Source organism: Crinia signifera, chromosome 4 (assembly GCF_055691185.1).
Source record: "Crinia signifera chromosome 4, ASM5569118v1, whole genome shotgun sequence".
In the NCBI taxonomy this organism is placed as follows: Eukaryota; Metazoa; Chordata; class Amphibia; order Anura; family Myobatrachidae; genus Crinia; species Crinia signifera.
Genome location: NC_139220.1, coordinates 230,870,736 through 230,895,808, shown reverse-complemented (window position 1 = coordinate 230,895,808; position 25,073 = coordinate 230,870,736). Strand labels below are relative to the sequence as shown.

Below are 25,073 nucleotides of genomic sequence, written 5' to 3'. Positions count from 1 at the left end.
TATAACAGAGAGACAAGGGTGTGGGGCATTCTGGCTGTCCAATTCATGGCATTTAAAGGCACGACAATACTTATACAGCTTGAGTATCCCTTATCCAAAATGCTCTGGACCAGAATCATTTTGGATAACGTATTCTTCCGTATTTTGGAACATTTTTCTATTACAATGAGGTATCTTGTGGTATCTTGCATTTATGTTGTATAAACACATCAAACATATGAAATACGCACAAATATATTTTATTTGAGCATGACACAAAGTTTGTGTACAATCTCAGACACTGAATTTGAATGCTGAGAAATCATTTTTTTGCAGCGGAGGCGTGCGAGGGGATTCATTACACATCCCCTCACATGTTAATGAGGGGAATCGGGAGCAGCGGGCGTTCAGACGAGCGGGGGGGGGGGGGCGGCATCTCAGGCGCTCTGTAAGCTATGATCTTCACAGCTTACCGAGTCAACCTGAATCGGCCCAAAATTCAGTACATTCAATACATTCATCATTAGTGTCTGCTCTATCATTGGGACTGGGACCTGCCACCTGACCATACGGTTCATTGATGTTACTGTAAATAACCATGTTAATCAGCTTCTCCAGAGATCTAAATGCAAAACCAACTTATGTAGATAAAACAGTCATTTCAGCCAGCGCTTGTTTCTTATGCACCTGTTCTCTTTTGTTCCAGATTACAGGACAGGACCATGCTTTGCTATTGTGAGCAACCAAATGTGCCAAGGACAGCTGAGCGGTATAGTGTGTACGAAGACTCTGTGCTGTGCTACAGTAGGGCGAGCATGGGGCCACCCTTGTGAAATGTGCCCACCCCAGCCACATCCTTGCCGACGCGGCTTTATTCCAAACATCCGAACAGGAGCGTGTCAAGGTATGCAAAGTACATGGAGTTGCTGAAACTGAAATGTTTTAATGTTGATAGAATTACAGTGCTTTGGACAGCCTGACTTGTATTATACCCCAGCCTATGCTCAGCAAATGGAAAATCATTGTCTGATGCATTACTTCATGACTGACTGAGAGCATGATGTAAAAAAAAGGGAGGTGAGGGGGGGGGGGGGGGGGCATTAGTAACTCAGGTCAGACAGACGAGCCAAAGCATTAATGAATTTCTCCTTGCCAAGAACTCCCTTAGTCCACCAGAAAGGAAGATACTTTAACATGACCTCAGATACAGACATTTAATATGTAATAAAACTGGAAAATCATGAAATAAATGCAAAATGACTCCTGTCCTTTCATTAGACAGCTGACAGATTGTTTGGTTTGAATTGAAATGACTTGTGAAAAAAATGACTTATCCACCTATGTTTTCCTTTCACATTTTATTCTGCTGGAGTGTGCAGTTCAAATCATTGCGTTTGCCCAGATGTTCCTCACTTATTTTTGAGCATGCCTCCTGATAGAGGGCTCTGACACAGTTTTTGGCTTTTAGTCTAATACTTCCAGCTGTATAAATTCTTTTATTGTCTGGATGTCTGGCAGGAAGCAGAAGAAAGTTAACAGAGGCAGCCATATACTAAACTGTTGAGTAATCTAACTTTCCAGCACTGTGGGGGAATTTTGTAAAGTTTTATGCAAGTTTTTTTTAAACTGGGACACAGAAAAAACCCCAGGGTTGTTTGTATACATATTTAGCAGCTCAGGACAGAAAAAGTAGTGCTTAGCAGATGGAAGGATCTTCTCTGGATGCATGGTGGTACAGTTAAATGTCCAACTTGTGATTTGTGCAGATGCGGAACTGCTTTCCAGGCTTCCCCTATACCAACATCAATAGAATAGTTGCACAGTACCTCGCTAGTGGCCACTAGCTTTGCTTTGTTTATTTTTTGTGATTGCCCAAAGTTCCCCTAACCACATTTTGATGATCATGCCCAGATAAAGACAGAAAGGAGTATTTGAATAATGGACCTAATTCAGCATGGATCTATAACCTGAGAATTTGCATAACTGCGAGCAGGAAGCCGCCACCGTACAGAAAGGAAAGGTGCCCCCTGCAAAATTGCAGTAATGATATTTTCGCAGATCTATTCACAAAGAGTGTCCATCGAACAGTTTTTTTTCCCATCTACGTAAATCTAGGTATTCCACTAATCTGCTCAAGAATCAGGCTGGAAATGGTCATCGCTGACATCTGAGACCCAACCAAAGACCGCCTGGGCACACCTGCATTTTAACACACCCAGAAAATACCATGTTTCTACCCCTTAACACCGGCAAACAAACTGCGGCTACTCTGCGACTCTGCGACTTCTATGCGTACGGATATGTTTTCGCTATTTGGGTTTGGGCATAAAATTTGCGAATCCTCTGATTTGTCATCCATGCTGAATTAGACACAATCTTTGGAATCCCCCAAGACAGTGGTTCCAAAACTCAGTCCTCAAGTAGCCCCAACAGTGCATTTTTTCCAGGTCACCTGGCAGGTGCACTCATTATTCACTAATACATTTTAAAAGATCCACAGGTGGAGCTAATTATTTCACTTTTGATTCTAGGGTAGATTTATCAATTGTGCCCTAACGTTCCTTATGGGCGCAGGTTCGCTTCACCACTTTATCGTGGTGAAGTGAGCCTGAATTTTGCCCGAATCTATTAATCTTTGGGTGCACGTTATGAGAGTGCGTTATCCCCCTCCTGCCGGGGATACGCTTCCTCCCATAACGAATGCTCTAGGCGTCCGGCGGCGTCTTCTGCACATGCGCCGGATACCTTGGTCTTGCGTTGTGTACCCCGCTTGCTGGTCTCCGGCGTCTTCAAATTCAAATTGCGCATGCGCCAGGTAATGTTCGCCGGGGTTGCTGTGTACCCGGCGCATGCGCAGTTTGAATTTGAAGACGCCGGAGGCCAAGCAGTAGGAGGAATTATAGAAGAGAGACGCCAGAAATGAATTGTGAAAAGAGGAGGAGAAAAGACAAGGAGCGCGCGCCCACAAATCAGCGTAGTAAATAAGGTAGGAGGCAGGATCATTTAATAAATCTACCCCTCTGTGTGGTGACCTGGAAAATGTGAACTGTTGGGGGTACTTAAGAACTGAGTTTGGGAACCACTGTCCTATGAGGGATAACTATTAGTTGTTAACTCCCAAAAGGCTTTACAATTATTCCAAATAAATCCATACAATTTACAAAATAAACTGAAAGATTTCAGAGTTTAATAAAATAAGTGTCTTAGCTAGACTACTGGATAAGTACTCCCTGACCAGTTTCATTAGGCAATATATCTTTTAGGTTTTTTCCTACTATTTTCTGACATCCACTGCTCCTCCTTTTGCTGACATCTGTTGCTCATCCTCTTGCTGACATCCGCTGCTCCTCCTCTCGCTGACATTAACTGCATCTTCTCTTGCTGACATTCGTGTCTCCCCCTCTTGCTGACATTCGCTGGTCCTTCTCTTGTTGACATTCGGTGCTGCCCTCCCCCTGTTGCTGACATTAACTGCATCTTCTCTTGCTGACATTCGCGTCTCCTCCTCTTGCATTCATCCACTGCTCCTCCTCTTGCATTGAGGCAGGTGAAAAAAAATGCCCTTGTTTCAGCGCTAATTGGATAAAACTGGCTCTTTAATTATCCCACAGTCATCTACCGTGGCTGATTGAATTCTGCCCTAAATCCTTAATGACATTATCCTGTTCCATGTTACGTAATCCCCAGTGCTGGAATCATTTGAGTACTAAGCTGATCTTACATAACATGAATCTTAATGAATGGGTCACTTGGTCTCTAAGAGTAATTAGCTGTGATGGATTATACTGAGGTATGTTTTTAACTTTTATTTTGTTGTTTTTTGGGCAGATGTGGATGAATGCCAAGCTATCCCTGGGATGTGCCAAGGAGGAAATTGTATTAACACTGTTGGATCTTTTGAATGCAAATGCCCAGCTGGACACAAGTTTAGTGATATAACGCAAAAATGTGAAGGTAAGTAGTATCTAGTATATGATTTTGGTAAATTATGTTTTATTTTGTGCATATACAGTATTTTATATAATATATAGTGTCATTTTGTATAATCCTGCAATTCTTGCTCCTTATTTTATTGAAACTATTGTTGACTGTTGCCCTGTCTTTTTTAATTTACTTAAACTTTGGTTATCTGCACATGTTTGATCCGCAAGTTGTAAGCTGGACCAAAATAGGGAGGAAATAGAGTGAAGTTTAGACTTTTGGGAGTTCATCGCACAAGGGTGGGATGAAGAAATGCAGCTGCTGGGAGATCATTCTGTCATATGGCCTGACGGTGTGTTAGCTAGGCCCATATTTTTCTGCTGACATGATCTGCTCCTAGGAGGGGACTCTGGAAGCATCTATCATAGTGATTGCACTGAGAACTTCTAACTCTATCTTTCTCATACTAATACTGTGTCCAAAGGGACCCAGCAAATCATTTATTTCTTTTGCACATAAAAAAATCATCAACTGTTCATAATTTTTAAGTAAAAACCAGTATAAAAGTAAAGTATCTTTAATTTTTCAACAAATAAATGTAGGAAGGAATTTATTGTTTCTTGCCAATTAGCGCTACTTAGTGGCTACTACCCGAAAATGTCAATGCGTTATTCTGGTGGCAGAATAATTAGCTTTAGAACAAACTTGCTACCACGAATATCGTGTATTTGTCCTCAAATGACTTGTTATCCAATAGAACATCAGATGACGATCTGGATTGCTGGTACAGAAAGTGCAGCTGGATGTACTGTATGAGAATATGAACATCACAATGGGCCTTATTCTAGTTCACTCTTTCTGACAAAATCCTTTTTAGATAGACAAAGCCATGTGCACTGCAGGGGGGAAGATGTAAAATGTGCATAGAGAATTAGATTTGGGTGAGTTATTTTGTTTCTGTGCAGGGTAAATACTGGCTGCTTTATTTCTACACTGCAATATAGATCTCACTTTGAAGTAAAACCCCACCCAAATCTAATTCTCTCTGCACAAGTTACATCTGCCCCCCTGCAGTGCACATGGTTTTGTCCATCTAAGAAGGATTTTGTCAGAAAGAGTGAACTAGAATAACCCCCAATGTGTGCAGCCCTGAAAGAATTCATAGCAATCCTATTGGGAAATGCCGTTACAAGAGGACCTCTATTGAAACTATCTTTGCAGTAATTTTCTCAAATATGGGACAATATAAGTGAACTAACTCTAGTGTGGCTCTCCTGCAACAGAATAGTACATGTGTGTAGACAGCATTAGTGAGGAACAAAGCAACAGATTGAATTCTTGACAGATTGGCCAATAAAAAAAAGGCTTAAAAACCAGCTTTTTACATCTATCACGGACTAGATTGGTATTTGCCAAGAAAATACAAAAGTATATACTTAAGATTCCTAATATACCAAAATGGTTAAAAAAATACACCATAAAAAATGCATAGGGGTCCCCCATATTTAACCATTTGAGTGCCAACATCTCTGTGAGATTTTCAAGATATCTGCTAAAAATGCCAGCGTCGCTCACATTTGTTATATAAATTTAAATTAAACATTTTGTATTAAAAAATGGTATTTCCTATATAAGGTAAACATTACAGGTCATTATGATAAACAAAAATGTTTGCTTGGCAATTTTCACACCAACACTATGCTCCTTGAGCTAACCCTGGTTCGTGCAGGCTTTTTAACACAGGGAGTACTATACAATTCGGGCACACTCACACAACTAATCATGCACACTATTAAAAACATCTAAATAAGATTCCATACACTATCGGAAAACACAATTCTGTCAAACATGATTCTTAGTAAATGAGTGTATTTGACCTTGAAAAACTCTTGTATTCCAGCGATGCTGATCCTTTTTAAACTGAAAACACGATTTTTAGTAAATGTACTGTACTGTGTTTGAGAACGCATCTGTACAGTACTGGATGTCTGCTACATGGCCTGACTTCTCCAACTGAAAACTACTTGTCAGAAAAACAAACAAACTGTTGTCTTCTGGGGGTTGCTTGTATCTTAGGAGCAGATTTATTAAGCTTGGAGAAGAGATAAACTGGAGATAAAGCGGAGAAAAGGTAAAATGAGATAAAGCACCAGCCAATCAACTCCCAACTGTCTTTTTAAAACACAGCTGATTGGCTGTGCTTTATCTCCTTTTAACTTTTCTCCACTTTATCTCCAGTTTATCTCTTCTGCAAGCTTAATAAATCTGCCCCTTAGTTACAAGTACCCATAAAATTTCATAAACAGTTTGGAAAAGAAAACATTTTGATTTTAGGCATTGGAAATACAAAATCTTAGATGTTCTGAAATTGTTGTTCTACTCTTTGAAAATTATCCCTGGGTAAAAAAAAACACTTGTGGCTTCCTTTCCAGATACACACAACTAGTGTATTATACTGGCAATAAACTAACATTAAAGAACAATACCGACTTATCAAACACTTTAAATATGAAAATGTTTTGGCTTTTTGAAGCAGTGTATAAAATTTAATTACAATCATGTGTTGATATTGGCCACTGATGCAGGTTGGCTTGAAGCATAAATAGAGCTGTGTCAGTGATATTTACCCAGGAAAACAGAGAAGTTCTGAGTAACGTACTACTAGTAAACTAAAGTTAAAACTTTATATAAGTATACCAAAACTTTAACTAAAGCTCTACGTTACCAGAAAGTCCACCCGGTGTGGTACAGTAAGAAATGATCTCCGATGAGTTGCTATATATATTGCCCTACAGTAACCAAGGGCAGATTTATTAAGCTCGGTGAATTGATAATGTGGCTGGTTTTTATCACTGGCCAATCAGCTCCTAACTGTGAAGTTACAGTCTTGGTTTGAAAAAAGGCAGGTAGGAGCTGATTGGCCGGTGATAAAGACCAGACACTTTATCACTTCACTGAGCTTAATAAATCTACCCACAAATTTCTTAAACAACACATAGAATATGATTCAGTACATCATTTATCTAGAAAATACTTTGCAGTCATTTTATTTTGACGGTTATATAAAATGTAATCTGGAGGTTAAAGCTGTATCATCAGTTCAGTGACTCCTGAAAATATTCCACTGCTGCCTAGATTCTCTGCCACATTTCTTCTTTCACATGAGTTTAATTTCAAATTTGCAGCTATACATAAGGATTAAACATTTCTGAGTTCCTGCCAGTTCAAACTGTACGGAACAGTGGTTCTCGGAAATATTTTTACAGTGGTCTCCAGTTTAGCCGCAAACAAATCAGGGGGTCAGTCTTGGCCCACCTGACCACAGTGTGGCAGCGTGGGAGAATGCTTGCTTAATAACGTACAGTGGTCCACTGAGAGTGCTGGTGGCTGTTGCTGATTGCTGCTGCTGCTGCTGGCTGTTTGTTACATTTTTGTATGTGCAAAGATAGTAGTGGCAACGAAAAGGGTTTTATCTAATAATATACTTTAATTAACATGCCTTTATCTAGTCATGCAAGAAAAGACAAAGACAATACTATTAAAGAACTCCGCTATAATGAGGAGTCACTTAACTTAAACACCATCTCTTCACCCCTAATTAGATCCCACAGATAGCACATTATAGTGTCACCGATTTATAGTGTCTTCCAATTAAGCAGAAGCTATGATAAATGCATCCAAACCTGAATCAAGCTCACTGTGCCACTGTGAGTAGAAATACAGGGAATAGTTTTTCAGCATCAGCTGGAAAGGAAGATATTGCCAAATTTTGTATGAGAACATTCAGTTTATTTTCCCATATAACAGCATACAGGCCGCTCTAACCCTGGTCTGTTTTGGCTGAAGTCAAGATGGAATGCTCTGACTAAAGGACTTACAGACATGAACATTGTGAACACTGTAAAAAGTCTAATATAAAATAAATAATAACTTACTTCACAGTATCTATCTATCTATCTATCTATCTATCTATCTATCTATCTATCTATCTATCTATATATACATACATACCTAGAAATCATCCCGCCACTCCCCAGAAATGCTTCAATGTCCCCGGTGCCCTTCGGAATAGATAACTGGGATGTAGCAAAGAACCAGACAGCAGCACTAAAGGGTTACATGAATGGTGTGTATTGAGTCACAGCCTAAATAATGTTTCCAAGACATTAGGGAGAGTGCCGGTCTGACCGCTATATATATATATATATATATATATATATATATATATATATATATATATATATATATATATATATTCATTCCATTGGCAATCACATTAAACCATCATATCTGGTCGACGTTTCGATCCTCAGCAGGGATCTTTGTTCAGACATCAGGGTATAGCAGCAGAATCCATAGCACCAGGTAGTGTGACAGCAGAATCCATAGCACACTACCTGGTGCTATGGATTCTGCTGTTATACCCTGATGTCTGGACAAAGATCTTTGCTGAGGATCGAAATGTCAACCAGATATGATGTTTTAATGAGATTGCCAATGGAATAAAGACTTTTTTTGCACATTCAATGTAATGGTGAGTGCTTGCTCCATACTAGAAACTACACGCACACAAAAACACACACACACACACACTCCACTCTCCTGTTTGTAGTATCCGGGGTGCCTTGTCAAATATCAACTGTACATACACCTCCTGGGACCGGCACTCCACGTCATTTATGTAAAAAGATTACTCATGACACCAGCATGTGATGCAACGTTTCAAACCTTTAATGGTTCGTCATCAGGCAGTCTTTACACTGCCTGATGACGAGCCATTAAAGGTTTGAAACATTGCATCACATGCTGGTGTCATGAGTAATCTTTTTACATAGATGACGTGGAGTGCCGCTCCCAGGAGGTGTGTGTATGTATATATATATATTTATACTCCTGTGTATGCCGTCACTTTCAAGTAGCCTCAAGCAGCTTGGCTGGTGCCTTCTGTAAGAACCAGTCCAGTCAGAAGAACATATCCCTTGCATGAACAGCGGCACTCAGGACTCCATAATAAGCCTTTATTGGCTTCTCTCAAACAGCTTACATGATATATTGTCCACAACTGAACCGGCACTCATTACGATGATGCCAACTGGTCGGGTGCCTTATCTAGCGTAATTCAGACTTCCAATCAAGGTACGGCACTCCGACAATGATAATAAAAAAATACATGTTTAATAAGAGTTTAATAAGGCAATATACACATACACACACATACATACAGTGTTTTCTAGAAACAATATGAATGTAACCTCCTTTAGAAAGCCAAAATATCCTCACCTAAAGAAATAGTCTAATCAAGAATCAAGAAATATAACATTGCCACTTTTATTTTATTATTTTCCAAAAAAGGAACCAGAGTTTTGTGATGTTTTGCTCACTTCCAACCAAAGTATGACTTGAGGAATTTCCCTCTCGATACCATGTAACCAGCCATAATCCTGAGTACTGTGTCAACATAGCAGTTCATGAGTCAGGGACATTCAGAATGAACACATATACTGCACTATTACTCAAACCATACAAACCCTAGATGTGTTTTCTTAAACCACAGATGTTCCCCAAGGTCTCTTTGAGTGCTCAACTCTAATATAGAGTTGGGGGAGTCACCGATATATTCACTTATGTTAAAAGACTGGAATTAACACCGCCTTTTGCACAGTTTTCGGAAAACCTTAGAACTTTTTATTAGTAATTGCATGAATAACTGTTGGATTCATCTGGGATTTACCTTCATATTGCAATTACAATGATAACATTGATTTATATAGGTGTTGGTGGCTCTTAAAGTTACTTCTGCGAAACCTGAAAATTAATATTAAATAGCACTAGAACTTTTTGTTTGACCTGTATTATAAACACTAGATCCAAATATATAAAAACCCAGCAGTAATACAGTATATTGCACAACTGGTGTCAGACTTTGGTTTAAAAAATAACATTTTATTCTCTTTATCTCCCAAGTGATTTACAAACCACTAGAACAAGTACCATAGAGCAAGCATGTCCAAACTATGGCCCTCCAACTGTTGTGAAACTACAATTCCCATCATGCCTTGCCACAATTTTGCTATTAGGGAATGCTAAAACTATTGCAAGGCATGCTGGAATGTGTAGTTTCACAGCTGGAGGGCCATAGTTTGGACATGCCTGCCATAGAGTAATTTAAAGATGACATGTTATCCCCCCCCCCCCCCCAAAAAAAAAAAAAAGAATTAGACCGAAAAATATGTAGTATGTAATTTTGAGCATCATTAAAGTTTTAAAAGCAGTATTGTTTAGATAAAATGTGATCTCTTATTTTGGTTGTATTAGCTGGGTCTATGTTGTACAATTAAAACTTCCGGACTTTTGACTTTATAACATTGAAGCCCATTTTTTATTCTTTACTTGAGCCACAATGCCAGAACTAGTTATGTTGAAAATATAATAAGAACATTTTGCTGTAATGGCGTGTAGGAATAATGGGCTAAAGAGTTCTAAACAAACATTTGTGATATTTTATCAATAGAGATGGATTTGAGGGATGAATTCAAGTATGTTATTGAAAAACTATTGACACCTGTTATTTCAAAGTATTTTTTTTTTATTTTATACAATTTCCATTTTTTTTTTTCCAGATATTGATGAGTGTAGCACAATACCAGGGGTCTGCGAATCGGGCGAATGTGCTAACACTCCAGGGAGTTATTTCTGCAAATGCCCACCTGGATTTTTTACATCAGCAGATGGATCTAGATGTATAGGTAAGTATGAAAAAAACAAATTCTGCCTGTAATTTTCTCAGGTACTGTTAAGAAATATTGCCTCGCTAACCCTTGGCTTCTCTCAATGTTAGATATTCGCCCCGGATATTGTTTCACATCCTTAAGTAATGGGCGCTGTACCAACCAGCTTCCGCAACTCATGCAAAAAACACAGTGCTGCTGTGAGACAGGAAGATGCTGGGCCTCAGGAGTATCCGCCCCACATGAAGTGTGCCCGTTACGGGGGACAGGTGTGCCTTTACACTTATACCAATGTATATGTCTGATTTGTACAAATGTGTTTGTTTTTTAGTTGTATGTATGAAAGCTCACTGAACGTTGTGGTAGATAATAAGCTAATATAATAATAATTGTTATTATAATAGTGAGATAATGGATAATATGGGTAATAATGAGCTCAGAGGGCAATTTCAAAATGTTACTTTGTAGGATAGTTTATCTATTTTGGACAGAAAGTGGGTGAAAAGGAGAATGATTGCTTACCTAAAGATTTAAAAGAGAAAAGTAGCATGTTGAATTGTAACTACTATAGCATCTTAAAACTAATCTCTTTGTAGATTTGTTATCAGAAAGTTTAGGGTTTTTAAATGCGGACTGAACTAATATTTATGTTAATATATAATACTGTCCATTTCGCAGCAGGCGAGCCCCATGCCAGTTCTATTGCACTGAAACTTTTTGCTATGAAGTGCAATAGTTCCACCACATGGCATTGTTCCACCACATGGCATTGTTCCATCATACGGCATTGTTCCACCACACTCCTGCATCTCAGTAATGGGGCATTAACACGTTGAGATGTCTACTAAACGTTTGTGCTGAACAATTCAGGTTGGGCAATTTCCCGGTGTTTAAATCGTCCATAGATCGCCCATACACATGCAGCAATCTGTGTTAAGCAATTTTTTTAAGCCATTTAGAAAACCTAGTTTCTTAAGCAAAAAATAAATACAAATTAGGGTTATTTAAATAGTCGGTTGATATTACAGATCACAGGGCTCACAGAGAGAGGCAGGGAAGTGGTTATAAAGTTTTAGATTGCTCATTCTGTACACAAGGAGCAATGTAAAGTTGCTTGCTAAGCAATCTGGATAGATTTTTACTACATGTAGTCAAGATATAACAGGCAACGTCAATGCACAGGACTGCGCATCGCCATCGCTCGGGGGTATACACACGGAGCAATCCATACTTAATATTTAAGCAATCTAGTCAGATTGCTTAGAAAACAGCTTAAAATCATCCCATGTGTATTCCCTTTAAGTGTTGTATGTGTGATTAGTACAGATGTATGTTATAATTTGTTGGGGTGCAGTGGTGTATGCTTAGGCATAGGGGGTATTCAAATCCCTGCCGCTATTTTCGACGGAGGAAATAGCAGCGGGCGCCTATTTAATGCTGTCTTTCCCAACAGCATTGAATAGGCATATCAGCAGAACGGACCCTACTTTAAAAGCTATCGGGCCTGTTTTGCCAAGAAAGACCGTGGATTGTTGAGATCACGGCCGTATCTCGACAATCCATGTCCTTTTTACATGGCCACACCCCCTTTTTGCCGATCAGCAGGTGGGACATCAAATTCTGCCTGCCAATAAACAGACGAGCGGGCCGAGAATGGTCAGGGTCACGGACGTCCTGACAGTCATGACCCGGGATAGAATACCCACCATAGTCTGTTAATGTGGGGGTGTTAATTGGCCATTAAAGTAGGAGTAGGAATAAATGTATCTTTGTCAGGCTCTGTACTGTTCTGGAGATTAGTTTTCCAATTTATAACCAAATTATAACTGGTATTTTTTTTCAATTCAGATGAGTATCGCAAGCTGTGCACAATGTCTTGGTCACGTCCTGGCTTTCCAGGCCCAGAAATAGGAGGACCTATTTTTGGACCAGGCCCAGTATATCCTCCTCCAGTAGGTCCTGATGGACCACCACCTGTCTACCCTCCTCTGTTTCCACCACGACCAGGATATCCTGTCCCAACCCGAGATTCTCATGGTAATTTAAATATTAGTGATCAACATAGACAACAGTCATATAATATACTTACAGGGCCCATTCTGGGGTTCTGAGACAAGAAATAAACAACACTCAATATATTTATTATGTATATTATTATTCCCCTACATTTATGTCATGTACAATTGTAGTTCAAACTTGTTTATGCACTATTAGATTATACATCCCAGTAAAAATGGAAATCCATTGTACTGTATGAAATGTTGTAATTTGCAAAGAACAACACCAGAGCTGCTTACTGTTGATCATACTTTTACCAACAACCTAAAAACTCACTTAGCTTTGGGTCTTGCATTTAGAAACTGATGTAGGCCACATAACGAGTGATCTGCACCGCCACTCGTAATAAGTTACCCATTTTGCTCTATATTTCTCCCCAGTTGTTCTACCAGTAAATCTAACACATCAGCAGCCGGTAACAGATTACTGTGTGTCATTCCGTAACCTATGCTTACATGGCCGCTGCATTCCCACACCCGGAAGCTATCGTTGTGAATGTAACAAAGGATTCCAATTGGATGGAAGAGAAGTGTGCATTGGTACGTTACTTTTCTTTATTATTATCTTCAAAGTTCATGATAAAATGTTGCTTCTGAAAGCAGTATGCTGTATTGATTACATTAAGGTGAAAACCTATAACCTCAATACTGTTATATAAGTAAAGCATATATATTATTAGCCATTAATACTAGTGCTGGGAAATATTGTAACATAAGTAGAATCATATATAATATAATAACTCTAGACTTGTGGTGCTGATTGTAGCTTCCCCACGCTGAGTAGTTATTGCATTTTTACCAAGGACAGTGGGTGTACATGTGCTGGTGGCTGTCTTTCTACAAGTGTTACCACCTTAGCATGATAATAACAGCAGACGTGCACAATAAAATATATATTTTTAAAATTAAAATAAAGCTTTATTTAAAAGTATGTTTGGAGAAAGTTTGACTTTTGGCAAGTGGCAAGCTTGGCTAGAGTGCTGATACTACGTAGAAAATGGACATTTCAGAAATCCCAAGAATGCATTGGTATCTAAAAGAAATTCTCCCTGAAGCGATGGTATAAAATACGCAGCCTTGTCACAGGCTTATAAAGCTCTATTGGAAATATTACCCTCTTAGTCTATTCAGAATATTATAAAAAAATATTTTTGTTAACTCAACAGTTTAGTACAGTAGGTACTTGTTTCCTAGCACGGCGCCCCCAATTTTGATCGAAGTGCAACGCATCGCATGCAATATAGCTGCATGCGATGCAATTCGATATTTAATTGTACAAGCACCCTGATGGGTGCTTACAATGTTAAATGCACCCCCATTGTCAATGCCACCCCCACTATCAATGCCAACCCGAATCATGGTGAGGGGCGGCGGTACGCTTCCTCCGACCTTTTCATACCCCCACTATCCATGTCGGCGTGGAGTTGATTTTAGATAGTGTGGCGAGCGCAGCGAGCCACCGAGCCTGAAGCGTGGCAAGCACAGTGAGCCCCGCGAGGGGACACGGATTACTTTACATGTATTCCGCATCCCCTCGCAACGCTTCGGGCTCGTATTCTGCGGGGCTCGCTGCGCTCGCCACACTATCTAAAATCGACTCCACGCCGACGTGAATAGTGGGGGTATGAAAAGGTCGGAGGACATGTACCACCGCCCCTCGCGGGCTCGCTGTGCTTGCCACGCTTCGGGTTGGCGTTGATAGTGGGGATGTCGTTGAAAATGGGGGTGCATTTAACATTGTAAGCACCCATCAGGGTGCTTGTACAATTAAAAATCGCATCACATCGCATGCCATTTGTTGGCATGCGATGCCATGCGATATTTCATTGTACAAGCACTCCTGTTAATTTAATGGGAATATCGCATCGCACACCACTAAATATGGTATGCGATAGTATGCGATGCATCGCACACCACTAAATATGGTATGCGATGGGCGCCGTGCTAGGAAACAAGTACAGTACAGTATATATATATATATATATATATATATATATATATATATATATAGAGAGAGAGAGAGAGAGAGAAGAGATAATCCGGCACTCCACTAAAGAAATAAAAAGGCAGCTTGCTCCGGTGCCTTCCCAGAACCACGCAGGTCCAACACAGGTAAATCAGGCAACAGGCGTCACTCGGAGTCTTGAAGTAAATAAAGTGCTTTATTGCATATCAGGTGACCTACACCAGTGTTTCGAGCCCAGTGCTTGTCCTCAGGGTACCCTCAGTGACGCCTGTTGCCTGATTTACCTATATATTTATATATATATATATATATATAGACTTTGTGGGGGGATGGACGAAGCACTCCAGACTTTGTTCAGTGTCCAAAAACGAGTTTATTTGAATCACAGCAACGTTTCAATGCTATTGCATTATCATCAGGCTCTTTGAGTGCTTCGTCCATCCCCCCACAAAGTCTATATGATCATTGGGACCAGGGCACCCGACCAGCACCAGCACTAGGAGGTAGTGCCCGGCACCACAACAAAGTAATTTATTGAAGCGAGGTATAAGAATTCATAATACTCAGCACATCCGTGGCAGCAGCATGAGACAGCTTAGCACTTAAAATCCACAGGCTTAGCCCTGACGGGCCGTTTCGGTGTCAAATCACCTTCCTCATAGGGCATCAAACATACAATGAATCCTCACAGTATATAAAGCATGGAAATACACCTGAATCAAATAATAAACAATCACAGATTCGCGCCAGTAACAGAGCCTTACCCTTCCTGCACTGCAGGCATGCTCCCACGGCGTCCCGGAAGTCTCCACGGGGCCTGGAACTAACATGTCTGCGCCTAGTGCTGGGGGAAGCAATCTGTGTACCCAGGCGCCGGAAGTGACATAGCGGTTGCCGTGGCAACGTTATACACGCTATGTGCGCTACTCAAATCACCGCTGATATGCTGCTAATTCACAAAAAGTGCCAAAACAGCGGACATTGGCTGGGAGACATTGCTAGCTCCCCACAGCCTGTAAAGTGAGAATAGCGCTAGCGCGACGTTGCCATAGCAACCACCACACCTCCATGTCAAATACAAAAAACAATACAGAAAATAGGGATAATAATAAGAGAAAAAAATCCAAAAGCAAAAACAGTGGGTAATAAAGGTAATAAATATTTACATAGTATCTAACATGGAATGGCAGAACATAATGTGACCATATCATAGGTTACTGAGACTCACTGAACTGCCGGATCCCTAACTACAAGAATACTGCCAAATTCAGTTCTTCATTTAAACCTAACGGTGCCATCGATTGTAGCGTGTAAGTCCAATAGCTTTCCCGTTGTAGCAACAAGCTATGTCTGTCCCCACCCCTCTTTAATGGTGGAATGTAATCAAATGGGAGAAATCGGAAGTCACTCAAGCGATGACCTGCCAGTGCAAAGTGTCTCGCAACCGGGGGAGTATTAGCATCCAACTTGATCAGGGCTTTGTTAATTGATGAGCGGTGCATATTGATCCGCTCCTTGAGCATCCGGATGGTTTTTCCCACGTATATCTTGTCACACGGGCACTGTATAATATATACGATATATTTGGTGTTACAGTCCATCCTATGCTTAAGTTTGTATACCTGCTTCGTTAATGGATGCTGCCAGCTGCTGCCACACATAATATATTTGCAGTCAACGCAACCCGTGCACTTTCTGGCTCCTGTGCCAGTATTGAGCCATGTGGTTCTCGCCACTGTTTTAGTGCCCACATCCGTGATGACCACCTGTTGTTTAATATTGGCGCTCCTCTTGTAACAAAACATGGGAGTCTGTTCACAATATTTGCCAATGACAGGATCCGTGCTTAGAATATGCCAGTGCTTCACGATGGCTCCCCTTAACACTCCCGAGTTGATGGAGTATGTATTGGGGAACAAGAGCTTCACTCCCTGAGTGTCCTTACTGCGTGGTACTAGCAAGTCCTCCCTTTTCAGGGCTAGGCACCTCTATTTTGCCCCATGCACCTCATTAGGATCATACCCCCGAGAGATAAAGCTCTGTCCCATCTCATCCAGGGTTTTGATGAGATCATCCCTGCTGGATGTAATCCTTACCGCTCTCACTAATTGAGAGAACGGCAGTCCCCGTTTAAGGGGCTGGGGATGAAAGCTTGTTGCCATTAAAAGATTATTCTTGTCGGTAGGTTTCTTGTATAGGGTGGTTCTGAAACCCTCTGGTGTTTTGGATACCAGCACGTCCAAAAAGTTAAGCTGATCTAAGCTACTTGTGCAAGTAAACCTAATGGACCCGGCAGTCCCATTTAGCCTGCCTACAAAGTCATCCAGTGCCATCTGCGATCCAGTCCACACTATGAACAGGTCATCAATAAAGCGTAAATAAAATGCAATAAATTTGGAAAAATCTGGATCCGCCATAATGTGAGTTTTTTCGAAATCATACATAAACAGGTTTGCATACGATGGGGCCATATTGGACCCCATCGCAGTCCCCTGCAGCTGTAAATAAAAGGCGTTATCGAACAGAAAATAATTTTTATGCAAAATAAACCCAATGAGTAATAACAAAAAATCAATTGGAGGACCTGCATAGTGTGGACTGGACTCCAGGCACCTTCTGACAGCTGCCATACCTTCAACATGACTGATGTTGGTATACAACGACGTAACATCAAGCGTCACTAAGATACAATCAAGTGATGGCATGCCAAATTGGTCGAGCTTATTGAGGAAATGAGTCGTATCCCTGAGCCAATATGGTGTATTTTGTACGACATCCTGCAAAAAATAATCCACAAACTGGGATACAGGTTGTGAGAGGGAACCAATCGAAGATATGATTGGCCTCCCAGGTGGGGAGACCAATGTCTTGTGTATCTTGGGTAAGATATAGATGAGCGGCACCCTGGGAAACTCCTGTGTTAGGAAATCCAGAGTGCCCTCATCCAACCACCCGTTCAAGCTACCCATATTAAGGATAGAATCCAACTCTTTTTTATAACCTACTGTTGGGTCATTTTTCAACTGTTTGTAACAGACCTCATCGGTCAATTGGCGCAACACCTCATTTATATAGTCAATGCGGTTTAGGATTACGGTCGCCCCGCCCTTATCCGCGGGACAAACCATGATTGCGGAATTTTCCCGCAAGGACTTCAAAGCTAATTGTTCAGTTTTGGCCAGGTTAGACCTAATAATCCTTGACCGCTTGACCTGAGGGATCACGTCCTGTCTGACCAGTCTAATGAAGGTGTCTATGGAGGGGTTATTAACCTGTGGGTCAAAATGAGACTTCACCTTAAAGGGACAAGCAATTTTAATCTCACCACTGACAGCGTTATCAGTGGGATGCTTAGAAAAATAATCCTTCAATCTAAGTTGTCTCTGGAACTTGTACAGTTCGACCTCACAGTCAAATGGATTCTGCCTGTGGGTCTGAACAAAACTGAGTCCCTTATTGAGTACGGACAACTCAGGTTCCGTCAATACGTGATCGGATAAATTATATACGATCACCTCTTGTTGTCCCTCTGGGTTCTGCCTCTTTCGGTGCTTGACCCCCCCTCTCCTGCAGGGTTTTTCCCTCGCCCTCTGGCCTTTGTTTGGGATGGCTCCCCTAAAAAAACCTTCTGATTGGCCCTCCCCGTGGGTTCGGTGTCGCTCTGCGAGGTGTTGGATTCAATATCCGTAAATTGGTAATTGGAACGCTTGAAATCACCCCTCTTTCTTCTTACAAAATTCCCTCTCCAGGGTCTACGTACAGCTTGGCCAGAGAGCCAGGGATAAACCCTTAACTCTTTGTAATCCTCTTTAACCTTGCGGTATTTATTCTTTTTAAACAATAGCAGTTCAGTTTTAAACTTCTCCACTGACTCCTCCAATTTGGCAAGCCAATCACTACCCGTATCAGCTTTAACCACCTCCAAACCAACTGCCTCACAATTTTCAATTTGTTCATAGTGTGGACTGGATCGCAGATGGCACTGGATGACTTTGTAGGCAGGCTAAATGGGACTGCCGGGTCCATTAGGTTTACTTGCACAAGTAGCTTAGATCAGCTTAACTTTTTGGACGTGCTGGTATCCAAAACACCAGAGGGTTTCAGAACCACCCTATACAAGAAACCTACCGACAAGAATAATCTTTTAATGGCAACAAGCTTTCATCCCCAGCCCCTTAAACGGGGACTGACGTTCTCTCAATTAGTGAGAGCGGTAAGGATTACATCCAGCAGGGATGATCTCATCAAAACCCTGGATGAGTTGGGACAGAGCTTTATCTCTCGGGGGTATGATCCTAATGAGGTGCATGGGGCAAAAGAGAGGTGCCTAGCCCTGAAAAGGGAGGACTTGCTAGTACCACGCAGTAAGGACACTCAGGGAGTGAAGCTCTTGTTCCCCAATACATACTCCATCAACTCGGGAGTGTTAAGGGGAGCCATCGTGAAGCACTGGCATATTCTAAGCACGGATCCTGTCATTGGCAAATATTGTGAACAGACTCCCATGTTTTGTTACAAGAGGAGCGCCAATATTAAACAACAGGTGGTCATCACGGATGTGGGCACTAAAACAGTGGCGAGAACCACATGGCTCAATACTGGCACAGGAGCCAGAAAGTGCACGGGTTGCGTTGACTGCAAATATATTATGTGTGGCAGCAGCTGGCAGCATCCATTAACGAAGCAGGTATACAAACTTAAGCATAGGATGGACTGTAACACCAAATATATCGTATATATTATACAGTGCCCGTGTGACAAGATATACGTGGGAAAAACCATCCGGATGCTCAAGGAGCGGATCAATATGCACCGCTCATCAATTAACAAAGCCCTGATCAAGTTGGATGCTAATACTCCCCCGGTTGCGAGACACTTTGCACTGGCAGGTCATCGCTTGAGTGACTTCCGATTTCTCCCATTTGATTACATTCCACCATTAAAGAGGGGTGGGGACAGACATAGCTTGTTGCTACAACGGGAAAGCTATTGGACTTACACGCTACAATCGATGGCACCGTTAGGTTTAAATGAAGAACTGAATTTGGCAGTATTCTTGTAGTTAGGGATCCGGCAGTTCAGTGAGTCTCAGTAACCTATGATATGGTCACATTATGTTCTGCCATTCCATGTTAGATACTATGTAAATATTTATTACCTTTATTACCCACTGTTTTTGCTTTTGGATTTTTTTCTCTTATTATTATCCCTATTTTCTGTATTGTTTTTTGTATTTGACATGGAGGTGTGGTGGTTGCTATGGCAACGTCGCGCTAGCGCTATTCTCACTTTACAGGCTGTGGGGAGCTAGCAATGTCTCCCAGCCAATGTCCGCTGTTTTGGCACTTTTTGTGAATTAGCAGCTATTAGCTGCATATCAGCGGTGATTTGAGTAGCGCACATAGCGTGTATAACGTTGCCACGGCAACCGCTATGTCACTTCCGGCGCCTGGGTACACAGATTGCTTCCCCCAGCACTAGGCGCAGACATGTTAGTTCCAGGCCCCGTGGAGACTTCCGGGACGCCGTGGGAGCATGCCTGCAGTGCAGGAAGGGTAAGGCTCTGTTACTGGCGCGAATCTGTGATTGTTTATTATTTGATTCAGGTGTATTTCCATGCTTTATATACTGTGAGGATTCATTGTATGTTTGATGCCCTATGAGGAAGGTGATTTGACACCGAAACGGCCCGTCAGGGCTAAGCCTGTGGATTTTAAGTGCTATGCTGTCTCATCCTGCTGCCACGGATGTGCTGAGTATTATGAATTCTTATACCTCGCTTCAATAAATTGTTTTGTATTTGCATTATATGCGATGGTGTGCTGGACCTGTCTGTCCTTGGATTGGAGTTATCTGATTGAGGACTGATACATGATATTCATTGAATGTCCCTGCACCCAGCTGGTATCCCTACTTGGAGTGTGCGTATCCCCTCTACGCCCTATATATATATATATATATATATATATATAAATATATATATATATATATATATATAAAACTATTGTATAGGTGCCATGTTTCCGGAGACCAGCGCATGCAGAAAGGAGGGGGCCCATACAGAGTCTGCACACTGGCTCTCTCCTCTGTTAATCTGCCCTGGTTGTGTCTGTTTATAATATACTTTACCATAATTGCAGCAATGAATTACAGTCTGCTTGCTGTTAAGGCCCAGTCTGCTTTTTACATTGTTGAAGTTGATGATGTCCGTGAATATTACATTGTAAAGATTGTAGTAGATTAGGGATTGAAGCAAAGGCAAAATACAAGCATTAATGTTAACAAGAAAGAAATCCTCTTCACAGCATTTGCCAGAGCAGCCGGCCACGGAATTCTTTATGGTTTCTATGCAAATGGAAAAGTGCTGTTTGCCAATAAAATGTACAAGTTACTTTGAAAGTAAAGAGTATTAGATTGATACTAAGCGCTGTGAATCCTGGGCTGCTAAAATGTTTGTGTAATGCATTTGGAAGTGTGTGGAATTTATAGTTCAGAATGTTGGTTCACAAACAGCCTCGGTGAGTCCAAAGCTTTTGTGGTGAGTCATGCGTTGAGGTTTAGGTTGCCAAGTCATAAAATGAATCCTAAGAAACCTCTCCTTGGAACATTGGCTCGTTGCCTCTTCAACACAACTCTACCTGTACCAATTAAGAATAGGATATATATATATACGAGAACATATTATATGTTAGCCAGCACCGGAAGTCATAGGTTGTATTGTAGGAAAGTAGATGGTGGAGTAGCCATCCTATCACCTTGCAAAAACACAAAATAGTATTTGCAGCTGTGATTCCTTGCCCTTTAAACAATACAGCACTAGACAAGCTGCACACACATAAAAAAAGAACCTTGAACTCACAGAAAGCATAAAGCAGTATTGGTGTAGGGTTTTTTGGGTAATAACGTCCACGGGTTGTGTATTCCAACCTCACAAGGTAACAGGTGAGGCAGCCATCTCGTACTGCATTGGATTTCCCTGAGTGGAATAGGTTACTCATGAAAGAGATGACACAAAATGGACCAGCTGGTCCATGTATTTATCATCCCATCTACATTCATACCAGATTAAGCAGCCATGTTGGGTGCACTATGAAGGTTACACTGTGGGAGGTGAGCAATACAAGGGCCCAAAGCACATATGGGAAAATACTTATGTGGTTGCATGAAATAAACAGTATGGAATGGAGCACATCCTGCTCATAGAGCAGTGGTTCTCATCCTGGGGTACTCGTATTCATGGGGGCATGCTGCAGACTGACTGGGGGTTCTTGAAACTAATATTGGTAATGGTGTACCAAGAAGAAGTGTCCCAATGATGGAAGAAGTCTCCCATTTCATAGGAGACAAACCACATCATGTCACTTCTGGTTCTGTTTGCATTGTCATCAGCTTCTCCTTGCACAATTTGCCTGACCAGCAATCCACTGGGAGCTACCCATGCTGCCCTCAGATATCAGCGATCATCTGCCCCGCGCTGACACGGGTGGAGGAAGCAACATCATTAATCCTACAGGCGTTAGCTGGAACCCCAACGACAGTACACAGCCAGCAGGCAGACACAGAGTGACCCGATTCCTGACCGCACACTACTTCTCCGCTATTCCTTATGCATACCGCTCAGTTCCACTCCACTTGTAGGTACTGTGGATTTTTTAAATTGAGAGGAGATACTCATAAAGGAAAAGCCTAGTCAATGGGTATGTGAGAGATAAAAACCGCTGCCATAGAAGATCCATATAAGGCAACCCTCTGGGAGGCACGGCATAGATCACCGCTGGCAGGGCGTGCAGTCGGTGTAGGTACACATTATAGGAATAGCACACAGGGATGGTTGAACTACACTGTTAGAGAGAAAAGAAAGCACATGGTAGCAACACATTTGTTGGTAGCCAATGGAAGAAATAAAATTGGGATATCATTATTTTGATAAAATTATAAATGTTTTGGTCTATTGTGAGCAGTACAGGTGAGTGTGAAAGAAGTGGGGAGAACATGCTCACAGCATCTATTCCCAGAGACAGATAGGCTGGGGGCATGGCCAGCAGCTCAGAGAGACTCTGGCTGTGAGTCCAAAGCGTAGAAAACACCACAAATTTTGCCTGGATTCCCAACTTCAACAGTTCTAAAGTTTGGGAGGTATGTATTATGGGCCTGATTTTCATTCACTCGCAAAAGCACAATCTCTAATGGGCAAAACCATGTGCACTGCAGAGAAGCAGATGTAACATGTGCAGAGAGAGTTACATTTGGGTGAGTTATTTTGTTTCTGTGCAGGGTAAACACTAACTGCTTTATTTTTACACTGCAGTATACTGTAGATATCCGTTTGAAGTACAAACCCCACCCAAATCTAACTCTCTCTGCACATGTTATATCTGCCCCACCTGCAGTGCACATGGTTTTGTCCATCCATTAAAGAGAGAATTTGCTTTTGCAAGTGCACCAGAATCAGGCCCTATGTGTGATTAGTATCTGTAGCTAAAGGACATATGCCACTGTGTTATAGAAGATATTAAAAAATAGAATATACCACAATGTAAATAGAGTTATTGCCAGTATTATAAAAAATACAGATCAAGGGCCAGATACTGTATAACAAAAAAAGCATGCCATTTTGTGTCTGTAAAGCGTTGCAGATTATGTATGTCCTATATAAATCAATAGTAGTAATAATAATAATTATACTTTTGTCACAAATAAGGTAACAGTATGGCTGTGGCTAGAAATCTCCCACAGTGTTACAAAGAACATTCATTACAGAATATATTAGGAAGGATGTTTGACTAGAAAAGCATGTTTATCCAGGGCTAGAATTCTGAATGAGCAACCGTCTTGGCTGATTCTTGGTTTTTCTTCCAGATTGTAGACAAAATTAAGTTTCAAAAACCACTTAATGTATTCCTGATTTTTATTTTTAAGAGAAATTAATGAATACATTATGATGTTCTGTTCTGTTTGCTGAGTATATATTTAACCGCGAACTCCCCTCAATTCTAGGAAGGAAATGAATGTGTCCAATTAGGGTGCAGATCTATATTTGCATGATGAGTCTCTGTGTGCTACTGGAGTCTAAGGATATGCCAGGAATGCACATTAATCCTCTGGGTTTTCATTCATTCTTGACTATTAAGGATTACTTCAGTATCCGATATTTCTAAAAGGCCAAACATGGTGTTTTATTAAGCATTACCACTCTATTTTTTCACCTGTAATTTACAAATATTCTACATATAATTTGTTTATGTTGCTGCATTATAGTAACTCAAGTTCTGCCAATTGTTTCTTCCTGCTTTTGCTCAATGGTTACTATCCAGTATTTTGTAGAGCATAGTGAAAAGGACTCGACAGAGATGCTACCTACCGGTCTTCTAAGACACAGTTTTGGGGCATTATTTAAAACTAAAGGGGGTTAGTTAAACCGATGCACGACCCCACGCGGTTGGTATCGCAGGTACAGTAGAAATAGACTGTGCATTACACACCCGTGTTTTTAAAGTGGCGATCATTTACAAGGCAAAACTGTTTTGTAAGGGATTGTCGCTTTAAAAATATGAGTGTACTTGCTCAAAGTCCAGCACCTTCAGCTTCTAGTAATCCTATCACATTCCCCCCTAATCTCTGATTCATCATTACAAATCTATAGGGCAAATTTAAAACTCAGCCATTTTGTTTTATGTATTTATAAATATTATGTCTATAAGTTATAATGAGTACTCTTTCAATATGTGCTTTTATGTATCAGATGGATCTCTTTGAGCAAGACTTTCTCTTTTTCCTACATTTTAGATATTGATGAGTGTGAAACAAATCCTTGCCGTCATGCAGACTGTGTAAATACACAGGGATCATACATCTGCAAGTGCTACGCCGGCTTCCAAAGTACATCAACACGCACAGAATGCAGAGGTATGACGTATAATTTATTTATTATTTAATTACAGTTTCTTATATAGCGCAGCATATTCCGTTGCACTACAATTGTAGACAGGGATAAAACAAATTGGGTAACAACAGACAGACATGGAGGTTAGAGGACCCTGCTGCAAGCTTACAATCTATAGGGACATAGGAGGGAAACACAAGCACAGGCATCAGTAATAGCATAGCTTGTAGGTCCAGAACGGAAGCTATATATTACATAAGTGCCTCAGAGGGTTATGCATATGGACCTTAAATATGATAGGCTTGCCTGAAGAGGTGAGTTTTCAGGGAGCGCTTGAAAGTTTGGAGGCTAGTGGAGAGTCTTATTGTGCGTGAAAGGGCATTCCATAGGATGAGAGCAGCCTGATAAAAGTTCCGTGATAGAGCTAGTGATCCGTGCAGAACAGAGACGCAAATCTTCCTCAGAGCGGAGTGGCCGAGATGGGAGATATTTTGTGATAAGTAAGGAGATATATACTGGTGCAGTATGGTTAATAGCTT

At 41.0% G+C, this 25,073-nt stretch overlaps 1 protein-coding gene across 4 annotated transcripts in view; it reads left to right on the top strand.

The window, feature by feature from the left end:
* FBN1 (fibrillin 1) overlaps positions 1–25,073 on the top strand; it is a 228,663-nt gene that overhangs the window by 102,270 nt on the left and 101,320 nt on the right. For all 4 annotated transcript variants that reach the window (XM_083183937.1, XM_083183934.1, XM_083183935.1 and 1 more), the window contains 7 exons: positions 686–883; positions 3,808–3,933; positions 10,521–10,646; positions 10,739–10,897; positions 12,477–12,665; positions 13,067–13,225; positions 24,438–24,557. In XM_083183937.1, coding sequence (XP_083040063.1) covers positions 686–883; positions 3,808–3,933; positions 10,521–10,646; positions 10,739–10,897; positions 12,477–12,665; positions 13,067–13,225; positions 24,438–24,557 — 1,077 coding nt within the window. The remainder of the gene's footprint in view (positions 1–685; positions 884–3,807; positions 3,934–10,520; positions 10,647–10,738; positions 10,898–12,476; positions 12,666–13,066; positions 13,226–24,437; positions 24,558–25,073) is intronic.